Source organism: Coenobita brevimanus, chromosome 110 (genome assembly GCF_032717465.1).
Source record: "Coenobita brevimanus isolate Jiangsu-jjx chromosome 110, ASM3271746v2, whole genome shotgun sequence".
Classification (NCBI taxonomy): Eukaryota; Metazoa; Arthropoda; class Malacostraca; order Decapoda; family Coenobitidae; genus Coenobita; species Coenobita brevimanus.
In genome coordinates, this window is record NC_137063.1 from 9,733,352 (window position 1) to 9,745,588 (window position 12,237).

Below are 12,237 nucleotides of genomic sequence, written 5' to 3' on the forward strand. Positions count from 1 at the left end.
ACCTTTACTTCTTGCTGAAAGTTTGCTCTCATTCAGCCAGTCCCAAAGAAAGGTGACCATTTCCAACCCTCTAACTATTGCCCAATTGCTTTAATATCCTGTGTCTCAAAAGTTTTTGAGTCCATTTTTAACAGAAAAATTTAAAAGCATCTTTCCTATCACAACCTTCTTTCTGATCGTCAGTATGTGTTCTGTCAGGGACGCACCACTGGCAGTTTTCTGACCTACTTCTCAGACTCATGGTCATCCTCCTTTCGGGACTTTGGCAAAAGCTTTGCCATTGCACTTGACATCTCAAAGGCTTTCGATCGAGTCTGGCATAAATCTTTAATTTCCAAACTTCCCTCTTACGGTGTCTATCCTTCTGTCTGTGCCTTCATCTATAGCTTCCTTTCTGGCCGTTCTGTAGCTGCTGTTGTAGACCGTTCTTCTCTTAGATCTATCAACAGTGGTGTTCTTCAGGGCTTTGTCCTATCACCAACTCTCATCCTTTTATTCATCAGTGACCTTCTAAGCTGTACATCTAACCCAATCCAGTAATACGATGATGATTCCACCCTTCACTTTTCCATTCGGTTCCTGAAACGTCTATCTCAGCAGCAACTTCAACAGTCAAGTGATGAGGCAATGGCACACCTACTGTAGTGTCTGACTTGGCTTGTATCTCTGACTGGGGTAAAAATATTCTTGTTGTTTTTAATGCATCAAAGACTTAGTTCTTACACCTGTCAACCCGACAAAATCTTCCACCAGAGTACCCACTAATGTTTGATAATATCCAGTTCAATCCTGCATCATCTTTCAACATGCTTGGGGTTTCATTCTCTCAAGACTTATCTTTGAAAGATCATAATATATCTCTTGTAAAATCTGCGTCCAAGAGATTAGGTGTGCTAAGCTGACTCCATACCTTCTTTACCCCAGCACAGTTGTTGACTTTATACACGGGTTTTATTCGCCCTTGTGTAAAGTACAACTCCCATGTGTGGGGAGGCGCCCCACACACAGCTCTTCTCAATAGGGTGGAGTCAAAGGCTTTTCGTCTCATTAACTCTCCTCCTCTTACTGGCTCCCTTCAACCTCTGTCTCTTCACCGAACTGTTCCATCATTATCTCTTTTCTGTCACTACTTCAATGGTCACTGCACTCTGAATTGTCAGCATGCATCCCTCCACTTTTACGACAGGCATGTAGCACCCGTCTAGCAACAAACTCTCATCCCTTTTCTGTCCAACTCTCTAATGGAAGAGTTAACCATTACTCCCAGTCCTTCATTTATGCAACAGGTCAACTCTGGAGCTTTCTCCCTCTGTCTGCATTTCCTACTTCCTATGATCTCCAGTCTTTCAGACGCAGTGTGTCCAGTCATCACGAAATGAACAGATCTTGAATTTGTCTCTCTCTCTCTCTCTCTCTCTCTCTCTCTCTCTCTCTCTCTCTCTCTCTCTCTCTCTCTTTTTCTTGGAAGAATCGATTTGTGGACTCAGCCTGTGGTTCCTGCTTTTCTGCATTAAAAAAAAAAAATAATAATAAAAAAAATAAAAGTGATTTGGACCAAATTTGGTGGGTAGATAGCCCATGCCTCAGGGAAGAATCGATTAACTTTGGTACCAATGTTTGTTAGTTTGTTTGTTAACAGGACTACTACTAAAAAAAAAAAATTAAAAAAAAAAAATTAAAAGAGTGATTTGGACCAAATTTGGTGGGTAGATAGCCCATGCCTCAGGGAAGAATCAGTTAACTTTGGTACCAATGTTTGTTAGTTTGTCTGTTAACAGGATTACTCTAAAACTAAAAAAGAGATTTGGATCAAATATGGTGGGTAGATAGTCTTTATCCCAGGAAACAATTGATTAATTTTTGAGACTGATTCGGATCGTATTACAGATTCTGGATCCAGAAAACACTTTCTGCAAAACCCCAATCAGTGATGAGAAAACCTAATCCATTATGCAGAGTGGTTTGGATATTAATTTGCCCTTGTCAGAGAGATAGTTTCCTTTGATTTTATGCCATTACCCGATGATTTTATTCAGCATGGGTACTGGTGTATCTCTTGTGCATTTGAATAATTTAGTTTATTTGTATTTTGTGTGACAGAGGAGGGAATCCAGAGTACCGTGATGGTGCTGCCTACTTTGACATGGGAGAGCACACACTGCGTGTGCCCATGACCCTTCATGCTGAGAATCGTGAGAGGTTGCGCACTCGGCTCCAGGCTCACAGTAATGCTGTAGCTCATGCACCAGGCACTGTGGTCCTCCTGCAGGGTGGGGATGACACCACTCGCTACTCAGCTGATGCGGAACATGTCTTCCACCAGGTACTGTAATGATCTGCGATTGTCTTGTATATATTGTAATATGATTCATCATCATCATCATTGAGAGAGGTGAAGTCTGTGAATGTACAGCGAGGTTGGATGGTGAGGAATTGGAAAATGTGAGTACGTTTAAGTACTTGGGTAGTGTGATGAGTAAGGATGGAGGTTTGGAGGGTGAAGTGCTTGAAAGGGTACAGCAGGGAAGAAAGGTTGCTGGTTCTTTGAAAGCTGTGATAAGAAACAGGGAAGTGAGCATGGAAGTGAAAAAGTTACTACTTGACAGTACTGTGATACCAACTCTAACTTACAAAAGTGAAGCTTGGACGTTGTTGGAAGGACACAAGTCAAGAGTGAGAGCAGTGGAAATGAGTTAAGAGGAGCCTGTGGAGTCACATGGAGAGACAGGCTGACGAATGAGGATATAAAGGAGCGTTGTGGTGTGGATGTGGATGTGATAGGAAGCGTTATGAGGAACACACTGAGGTGGTTTGGCCATGTGGAGAGGATGGAGGGTGAAAGACTGACTAAGAGAGTGTATGTGAGTGAGGTGGAGGGGGGAAGAGGGAGGGGGAGGCCGAGGATGAGATGGAGGGATGTGGTGGAGAGGTATATGAGAGAGGGGGGTGTGAGTTGGGAGCAGGGCAGTGAAATGGCGGGGGACAGGGCGACTTGGAGGCGATTTGTTTGTGGCCACCCCAAACGGGATTGAGGCGTCTGGCAATAGATAGATAGATAGATAGATCATCATCATCATCATCATCCGGACCTCCTTTCCCACCCTAGGGCAGGAGGAGTAGCGACGTCCAGACAGCCCAAGTTTGCCCAATCCATTGGGCCACACTTCCATTCACTCGTCATTCATGCCCCCGGGATCCTGGCTCTATCTGATAGCCCCAAAATTTTCACCATATTTTGTATGTCCCCTCTAGATTATGAGTTGAATTATCAAGAAAGCTCACTAAATACAGTTGCCATAGTGTAAACTGATAAATAACCAGAGATTGTTGATATATAATTAGTTGGCTGTGACTGATAATGGAATACACCTGAAAAGTTTACCACACTCACACAAATTATTGTAGTGACAACCATGGAGTGAAGGACAGATGGAACAAACAGTAATTTTGTACTTAATGTGTCGAGTTCCTCTGTATAGCGTATCCAATAGTTATCCAATAGTGAGTGTCATCCATCACGAATATTACTGAAGTCCTAGAAATTTGGCATGGAGTTTTAGAACTACATACACAGGTCAGTTAGATAAAATAGGAGGGTGTTGAATGATGTATAATGTTCAGTACTCAATTTGATGGGAGAATGAAATGTGGTGGAGTGTGGTAGGTGATGTGGAAGTATGAGGTCTGTTCAGAAAGTATCCAACCTTTGGCCCTAAAAAAATAAATAGCCAGCCTTTTGAAGTAGGACACTAATCCCTTTCAAAGTAGACCCCTTCTGACTTAACACTCATAGCCCAGCTTTCATTCCACTGACTGAAACATTTTTCAGAGTTGGTTTGTGGTATCTCCTGTAGGTGCATTGTCGCATCTGTCATGATCTCTCAGATGAACATTGCGCAAGACATGTTGGATTGAGCAAATCTCGATCCCAACATTCTAACTGTTATCATTGGAGATGAGACTTGGGTGTACGGTTGCAACCCAGAAACCCAAGTACAGTCGTCCCTGTGGAGACATGCAGGGTCCCCTTAGCCAGAAAAAGCACTACAGGTCCGAAGCAAGGTGAAATGTCCTTGCATGGTGACAGTTGTTTTTAACTACCATGGTGTTGTGCATCACAAATACGCACCAGAAGGTCAGGCTGTCAACAGACATTACTGCCACAAAGTTATCCGTTGCCTTTGCAACGCAGTTTGGTGGAAGAGACCAGACCTTTGGAAAGCAGCAATTTGGGAGCTGCTCCAGGACAATGCCCCCTGCCCATTCATCTCAACTGATTCAGGAATCTTTGGCCAAGCACAACATCCTGAAGGTCTGGGAGGCTCCCTACTCACCAGACATGGCTCTGTGCGGCTTTTGGATATTCTCCAAGCTCAGAACTCTGCTGGAGGGTTTCTGATTTGAGACGAGAGAAGAGATCATGGTGAATGCAACGAAGCACCTGCAGTAGATACCAAAAACTGACTTTGAAAAATGTTCCAGTCATTGGAAAGAATGCTGGTCCACGTGTGTCAAGTCAGAAGGGGCTACTTTGAGAGGGATTAGAGTCCTAACTCAAAAAGTTAGCTATTTATTTTTTCAACAGCCTAAGATCCGATACTTTCTGAACAGACTTCGTACAAAGTGTGAAGGCACACACAATAAATGCCGGCCGAAGGCTTTATTCGTGTTCGGCAAGGGTATGCGATTTTGTTTGTCTTACTGTCCACCTGGATGGTGAAGAGTGATTGGAAAAGGAACACATTAAGAGTTTGTCAGGTTGAACCCATACTTGAGAAAGTGGCGCCTTTATGATGGTGACAGGAATGTCCGTGGGAAATTATCAACTCCCAATGACATACAAGCGATTTGGAGATAGCCCCAACTGTTAACTATAGGCAGGTGTGTCAGGGCAAAGGGGTTGACTTCTTTTTTTTTTAACTAAAGAAAAAAGAGAAGGAACCTAAGATTGAGAGCCTGCAATGCTTCTTCTAAGGAAATGTAAATAATATTGGAAGCCAAAATTAGTATACACAATACTATGTGTTGCAATAACCTGATGAACTGCAGAGGATCTTGTCTGATGTGGTAGACGTGCTAGCTCAATGGTCTATAGCAACGTGAATGGTAACCCAACGTGTTGTTGTGTGGGTAACTAGTGCATTCCAGCAGATAAGAAAGTGAAGCCTGCTTGCTGAGAATGATCCTGGTTTTGGACCTGTATCCTTAAGGATAAAGGGCATATTTTCCAGGGTAACTATTTTGCAGACAGTTCTTGCATGATCTCAGGTTGCTTCCTTTTTCTTTTGTCTGCTGAATGATAGCACATATGAGTCAGTGGATGAGTGAGTAGGGGCGATCTGAAGAGTATTATTGCAGTTAGTTGGTCTGTTTGGAAAGTATTGATCATAGAAAACTTTATTGGTGCATAGGGGCTCCCATCATCCTCTCATTTGATGTAGTGTCGCTTTTAGGTTATTCTACACTGAGCGACTAACGTAATTGTTACCTGTAACCCAGGAAACTATTTACAATGCTGGGTGGTAGCCATAACCAAATAATGGCATGATGTGGCACCAGCTATGGTGCCCATGTTAACTATAGGCTTTCTGTTTTATAAAGGCGGTTTGGGTGGGGCCTCCTAAGACCTCACACCGCTAGCTCTGTTGCCGCATCCCCACCACACACGTGCTTCTCTCCCCCCCTCTTTCTCTCTCTCTCTCTCTCGTATTTATATTTGTATTAACTATTTCTGTTTTTATTTTCTTTATTTTTTTCTCTTGAATTTGGATGGGCAAGCTTCCATGGCGGGAGACTGACTATGAGCCGCACACACAAGGCTATCTCCCGTGTCACTCCACTTGACAACGTTGCAAAAGCATTGCTGACAAGTCGTACCGGATTTATACTATGCTATACTTTTTTTTTTAATTACATCTATACAGAGTATTTAAAATTCATTTATAAGTAGTTACTAACTTAAAACAGGAGAGAGAGAGAGGGAGAGAGGTGAGCACGTGTGTGGCGGCGGTGATGTGGCAACAGAGCTAGGGGTGTGAGGTCTTAGGCTGCCCCACCCAAACTACCTTCATAAAATAGAACGACTATAGTTGGAAAGATGCAAGTGCTACCTCCTTCCAGGAACCAAACTTCCAAACCCTTTTATCGCACCACACCGTGGCAAGGCACTGTCTGCCATAAGGGAACATTAGTTCATTGCCTGGGACAGTCCTGCAGGGGTGATTGCTTGCATGCAGTTGGTGGGACTTTTTGACTGGACAGTCAGGTGTTGTTGTTACCCCTCCTTCTCCTCGTCCTCGTCCTCCTTGGTCCAGTCATCATCATTCGTATAACATGGATATAATTTGTCTTTTGCCACTCAGTTATTTCCGTACGCTATATTGTCTTATAATTTGTTTTGACCCATGTTGCTTAATACCAAAAAAATGAGAGCATCTTGTGCATTTTGTTTTATTTTGGAAGAACACTTTGAATTAGGTCACCATTATTCCCATTTAAGGCAGCCTTCACTGGGTATATTATAGTACTGCCCCACCACCATCCCAGTCTCTCTCATCCCCACCTGTGGCGTAGCCCTGGGGAGGGCCCGGGCCCTTCCATTCAGACCCTTGCCTCCCCCCCCCCCACTTCCCCCAGAATTTGAAATTTCGGATTATTTAATGTGTTGATAATGTGTAGCATTGTGGCTCCCCAAAATTAGTGTTGGTCCCACGTTGGTCCCACCATTCATCGAGAGCTGGGTACGCCACTGATCTCATCCTTTTTCTGTTCTTCCTTCATGATTTACTAACCACATCGCTATGATGACATAGTTTTATTCTTGTTATTTTTAGATTTTAGTAAGTTTCAAGATATGTTTGTCAGATTGGAAGGGTTAGTATGCGAGTTTTTTTCTAAGTTGAATAAAACTACCTGGGTTGCAAGAATATACTGTAAAGATAGTTTTTATTGAAGAAGTAAAGAGAAATCTGTACCGTTATTCATCACAGCACATTACACATCACCCATTTTCACTGCATGCCATTTTACTTTTCCCTAATATCATTCTGGACAGTTCTCTCTTCAGGGTTCCCACCGCCTCTGGAAAACCTGGTAAACTGGAAAAAAAAAAAAAAAATCCAGTCAGGGAATTTTGTAATTTTTAAAAATATCTTGGAAGAGTCAGGGAAATTTTTGGTGAAAATTGAGGTTTATGCTAAGGTACATTTTATATTATTTTGTTCCATGTGTACAAGTTAAGATTAACTGTAAACTGAATGGCTATGGCAGCTTCACTCCTCAATAATGAACAAATCAGGGTGATTTTTACTAATCAGTTTTGAATCTTTTAGTCATGTTACCCATCAGTAATTTAAAAAAGGACAGAGCAAAGAGGATGTTAGGCTGGAAACCTTGTATCATTTAAGAAACAATCACGTATTCTTTGCTGTAAAGGATATCTTTATTTTTATTCATCAGTATCACCACAGGTTTGGCTCTGATACAAAGCTTGTTGGTGTTGCTGGAAGGGGAGGTTTTACTCTTGGGTAATGTGGGAAATTAAAGAAGTACACTAATGTGTAAACCACTTTTGATGTAAAAATTTACTCGAGTAATTTGAGGCCACATTAAAAAAAAGTGTAAAATTACACTTGAAAATTTACTTAGCAAAGTATGAAAATATACCTGGAATTTTGTCAGAATTCCTGGAAAAGTCAGGGAAATTTTTGCTGATCAAAGAGTGGGAACCCTGTCTCTTGTAACCCCCCCCCCCACTTCCCAGTTTTTGCTCCCAAGAAAAAGACGTCATGTCTGAGATGGTTGGTGGTGACCCATGGAGGTGTGAACTGTCAGTCTCCAGGTTGACGTAACACTGCATGCCCAGTGTGTCTGTAGTTGGAGTTTGTTAGCTACTATATACCGCTACTATAAGAATCTCAGAACCCCAAAGTTATTGAAATGCCATGGACTACGGTAATAGCAAGCCCATGTTGTTACCTGTTCCGTTACCCTCATGGAACATCACAGCCAAAAACGTTGTGTGTTAGTTACCGTTAAGCATGTAAGACCCTGTACTAAGCTGTTACTGTTGTTATTACACATCGCATGCTCCATGTCCGATCGAGGCACATTTAAGGTGTTTACTCGAAGTGACCTCAGTGGAACTAAACTGATTTCAAGTGGTCAGAGTAACCCCGTAACTAATTAGTGGCCAATAAGGTCGCGTAGAAATATAATGGGCCTTTTTGACAATTACCTTTCTGTAAGCCGGTCTGACGTAGGTATCGTGGGTCGACGATACATTTACTTCTGTACACACACACACACACACACACACACACACACACACACACACACACACACACACACACACACACACACACACACTCTCTCTCTCTCTCTCTCTCTCTCTCTCTCGTAGTATTGGAACTAGTTATTGACCATTTTTGCACAGATCAGTAGCGTAATCAAGCCATCATACCTCCAGCATACAGCACGCATATGGCTGCTCTTTATATTATTCCTGTATATTTGTCGGTGAACGGAACTACTATACACCCTTTGTTTTTACCGGCATATTTCTGGACAATGCACGTTAGTCTTATGCATGTTTATGTAGGCGTGTGCAAACTATATCGATGTTTACATGGCAGATAGCATACAGATCGTATTATAGTGTGATAAATTAATTGGTAGAAAACAAATCTCCATGCTTACGAAAATATGACGCTGGTTTTTGGGTCTTTGGTGTAATTTAACCAGTACGGTAACATATATATATATATATATATATATATATATATATATATATATATATATATATATATAGCTTTCCTTGCTTCTCCAGTCCATTTTGCTCAGCTCAGGATGTACTTTCAGAACTGGAGGAGTTGGTTATTGCTATTTACCTCGTCACCGCTGGGGTGGTCTTTTGAGTTGAATAAAATCGTCAGGAATGACGAAGAGGTTTAGGCGAGGGTCAGTGGAATGGAAAATGTTAACTTTCACCACGGGAGGTTCTGGCGTGCATAATGCAGTCGTCACCCAGTGGTAACCAGAATTACGATAAACAAAGCTTGTCGTCATCGTAGTTTTTTATTTATTTATTTTTTTTAAATTTCATCTGAGGTCTTTGTTGCAGTGTATTAGGTTGTCCGTTAGTAGCCGGAATTATTGGTAGCTTATAAAAGGTGTCACCCTTTTGAATGGTTGTCTTTATTCATTCACGCCTAGAAAGCCTTTTTTCTTTTATCCTGTACCTTGACCTTGCGATATCATTTTGAAGCAGAGTGCTTAGATACTTCATGAATTCCAAACGACTTAGGGGATCTCGTAAATTTATTAAGTACAGTCGTTGCAGAAGTACAGGATGGCCCGTAAATAGCGCTCCAACAGAAACTGACGCGGCAGTATCCAGTGTCTAATGAGAGTATCTCATTAGACTTTGGCAGTATCTTATGTTTTGAGGGGACGGCTCAGACGACTAGTGTGAGCTTGGTTATGACATTTGGAGTGGGAAATTAATATATTATTCAGGGTAGGTAACTCTGACTGAGCCGTCCCCACAATACACGAGAAAATATCCCCACAGAATGGAAGTGGTCCACCCTGCACACATCACTTAGAAAGAGTTAACTGGATATTTCTGGACTGACCAACAGGCGAGTAAATTCGTCCTACAATTTTATTCAGCCCACAATGTAATGAAAGCAATATCAAACCCCCTCCAGTTGGAAAGTCTTCTCCTTTCAGGAGGAATGAAATTGTCTGAATGTGGCAAGAAATAAAGCGAAAATAATGTCCTGTGGCTGTATGGATTATATTTGGCGGTAGATTGTAATAAGGACTTCCGCCAACAAAGTTCGAGGAGGTTATGTATTCACCTATGTTTGTCTGCCTGTCTGTCCAGACGATATCTCCAAAAGTCCTCATTGAATTTCAATGAAATTTGGTGGAAGGGTGGGCCATTGGCCAAGAAGGAATTGATTAAATTTAATGGGCCGGATCCGGATCCTGTGTATAATATCTCCAAAAGTTCTCAATGGATTTCAATAAAATTTTGTGGAAGAGTGGGCCATGGATCGAGGAACAATTTATTAAATTTTTGGTCGGATCCGGATCCTATGTATTCGACACAATATCTCCACGGATGCTGATCCTTTTTTAATGGCATTGGCTGAGCCATGCGCTCTCTCAGTGCTTTCTAGTTTGTGGTTGTGGTGAATGACGGTGAGGTTGGATGGTTGAGGTCGGAGTGATTCTGGTAATGGTGATAAATTTGCTTTTTTGGATAGCGAATGGCGGTTATTTTAGTTACTGTTTATAATTGCTGTGGTATTGGTTATATAAGTAATATTATTATAGTGGTGAGTGGTTACTATGGTTAGTGATCGTGAAAATGGTAGTGGTGCCAACGGTTGCAGTAGCAGCAGCAATGATGGTATGGTGGTGGTGGCCTTCGTCATAGTCACTCGTAGAATGCTGTGACTCACTCGTAGCTGAATAAAATCGTCTGGCGTCAGTTGAAATCGAATGCTAGAATGTTCCGGCCATGAAGAGGTTAACGGTAAGAGGAACAACACTTCCGCTCCTGTGTTTTAGCTGAACAAATCGTATGTCGTTCACTGATATAAAATGCTGGGATTGTGGCGACCATAAGAGCATTAATACCAAGATGGTGTAATATTACAGTAGTAATAGTACTGTACATTAATTTTAACTTGGCCCAGATTTCCGTCCTTTTGCAGCTTACTTCACGTAGCTTTGTGGCAGAAAAAGAATACTGCGACTGTACATCCTATCTACAGAACTGTTTCGTGATTAGCGCCACATTTTAGTGTTAATCTGTTGTAACAACACAACATTATAGGTGGAGATGTCAGTTTTAGGCCAGGTTAAATTATTAGGGCATAGGGGTACAGAGATGACATTGGAGCTTTCCCTTTATTTTTTCGTTGAAGTAGGTGGTGGTGCCATCATCCACTCACTCGATGTAGTCCTGCCTTCAGGTGACTGCCTTGAGGTCTTGAATCACGAGCCAAATGTTTTCCTGGAAGAAGGTTACCTCGTTGGTTGATAATCACATAACCAGAAGACACCTTTTGGCGTAGTGGGTGAAGGTGCTTCAACCGGATGGAACCCGTAACGTTTTAAATCCGATGGAAGGTTGGAGTTTATTCCTCCTATAATACCACTTAGGCGAGTGAGGCTGGTTAACCTCCCATTAGATGTCAGGACTGCATAGCCTAGCCCAGGGTCCCTCCATACCTGATGGGGCAGCCAAGTAGTTGGAGTTAAAAAGAAAGAAAAGAACTGCGAGTGGATATAGTAGCATTAGTGATTGTGGTGGTGGTGGTGAGCATTGATTCTCTTTGTAGCAGCAGCAGCAGGAGTGATGGCTGTAGTAGCAGCGGTGGTCGTAGTATCGGTAGTAGTGATGGCGGTAGTGAAGGAGCTCTCGTTACATCATTGATCCCACAGGCCTCTCTCTCTCTCTCTCTCTCTCTCTCTCTCTCTCCCCTCTATGCCTTTTTCCCCTCTCATTCTCCCTCTTCCTCCCAAACACCACTGTTCCCTCCCTTTGTCCGTCTCTCCCCTCCAACCTACCTCCCTCCTTCCCTCCCTCCCTCCATTCTTCCTGCATTCGCCTCGACGTCTCTACTTTTCTCCTTCTCCGACCCTTAGCCTACCCCTTCTGATCTCACTGCATTCCCTCCGACCTTCCCATTCTTCCTCTCCTTTCCTCTTGCCTTCCATTTCTTCCATCCTCCTTTAATACTCCTTCGTGCCCACCTCTTCCAGGCTGCATTTTTTCCCTCGGACGTTTTCCTCTTCCCTTCCCTTCCCTCCGTGCATTCCTCCCTCCTTTCCTACGCTTTCACACTCTCTCTCTCTCTCTCTCTCATTTCTTTCCTTTCTCCAACCTTCCTCGCTCTCCGTTGTCTCTTCCTTCCATCAATACTCCTCTCTCTCCGTGCCATCATCCTCTCCCCTCCTTCCCCTACTCTCCCTTCCCTCCCCCGCCGTCCTCCCTTTTAGTGCGCAGGTACAAACATTACCCGGACCCCGCTACAGTGAACACACACACACACACACACACACACACACACACACACACACACACACACACACACACACCCGACCGACTAAAAAAAAAATCAAAGTATCGTGATCAGTAATGTGGAAAGTTGAGAGAGAGAGATAATAACCGTTGGGCTGATAGAAGAGAGACACGGGGGAGAATATACAAGAAATGGA

The 12,237-nt window shown here is 42.8% G+C and overlaps 1 protein-coding gene across 1 annotated transcript in view; it reads left to right on the top strand.

The window, feature by feature from the left end:
• The first annotated feature begins 2,108 nt into the window (after positions 1-2,108).
• Dip-C (dipeptidase C) overlaps positions 2,109-12,237 on the top strand; it is a 237,422-nt gene continuing 227,293 nt past the window's right edge. The window contains exon 1 of the mRNA XM_080286052.1: positions 2,109-2,323. Coding sequence (XP_080142178.1) covers positions 2,144-2,323 — 180 coding nt within the window. The 5' untranslated portion in view covers positions 2,109-2,143. The remainder of the gene's footprint in view (positions 2,324-12,237) is intronic.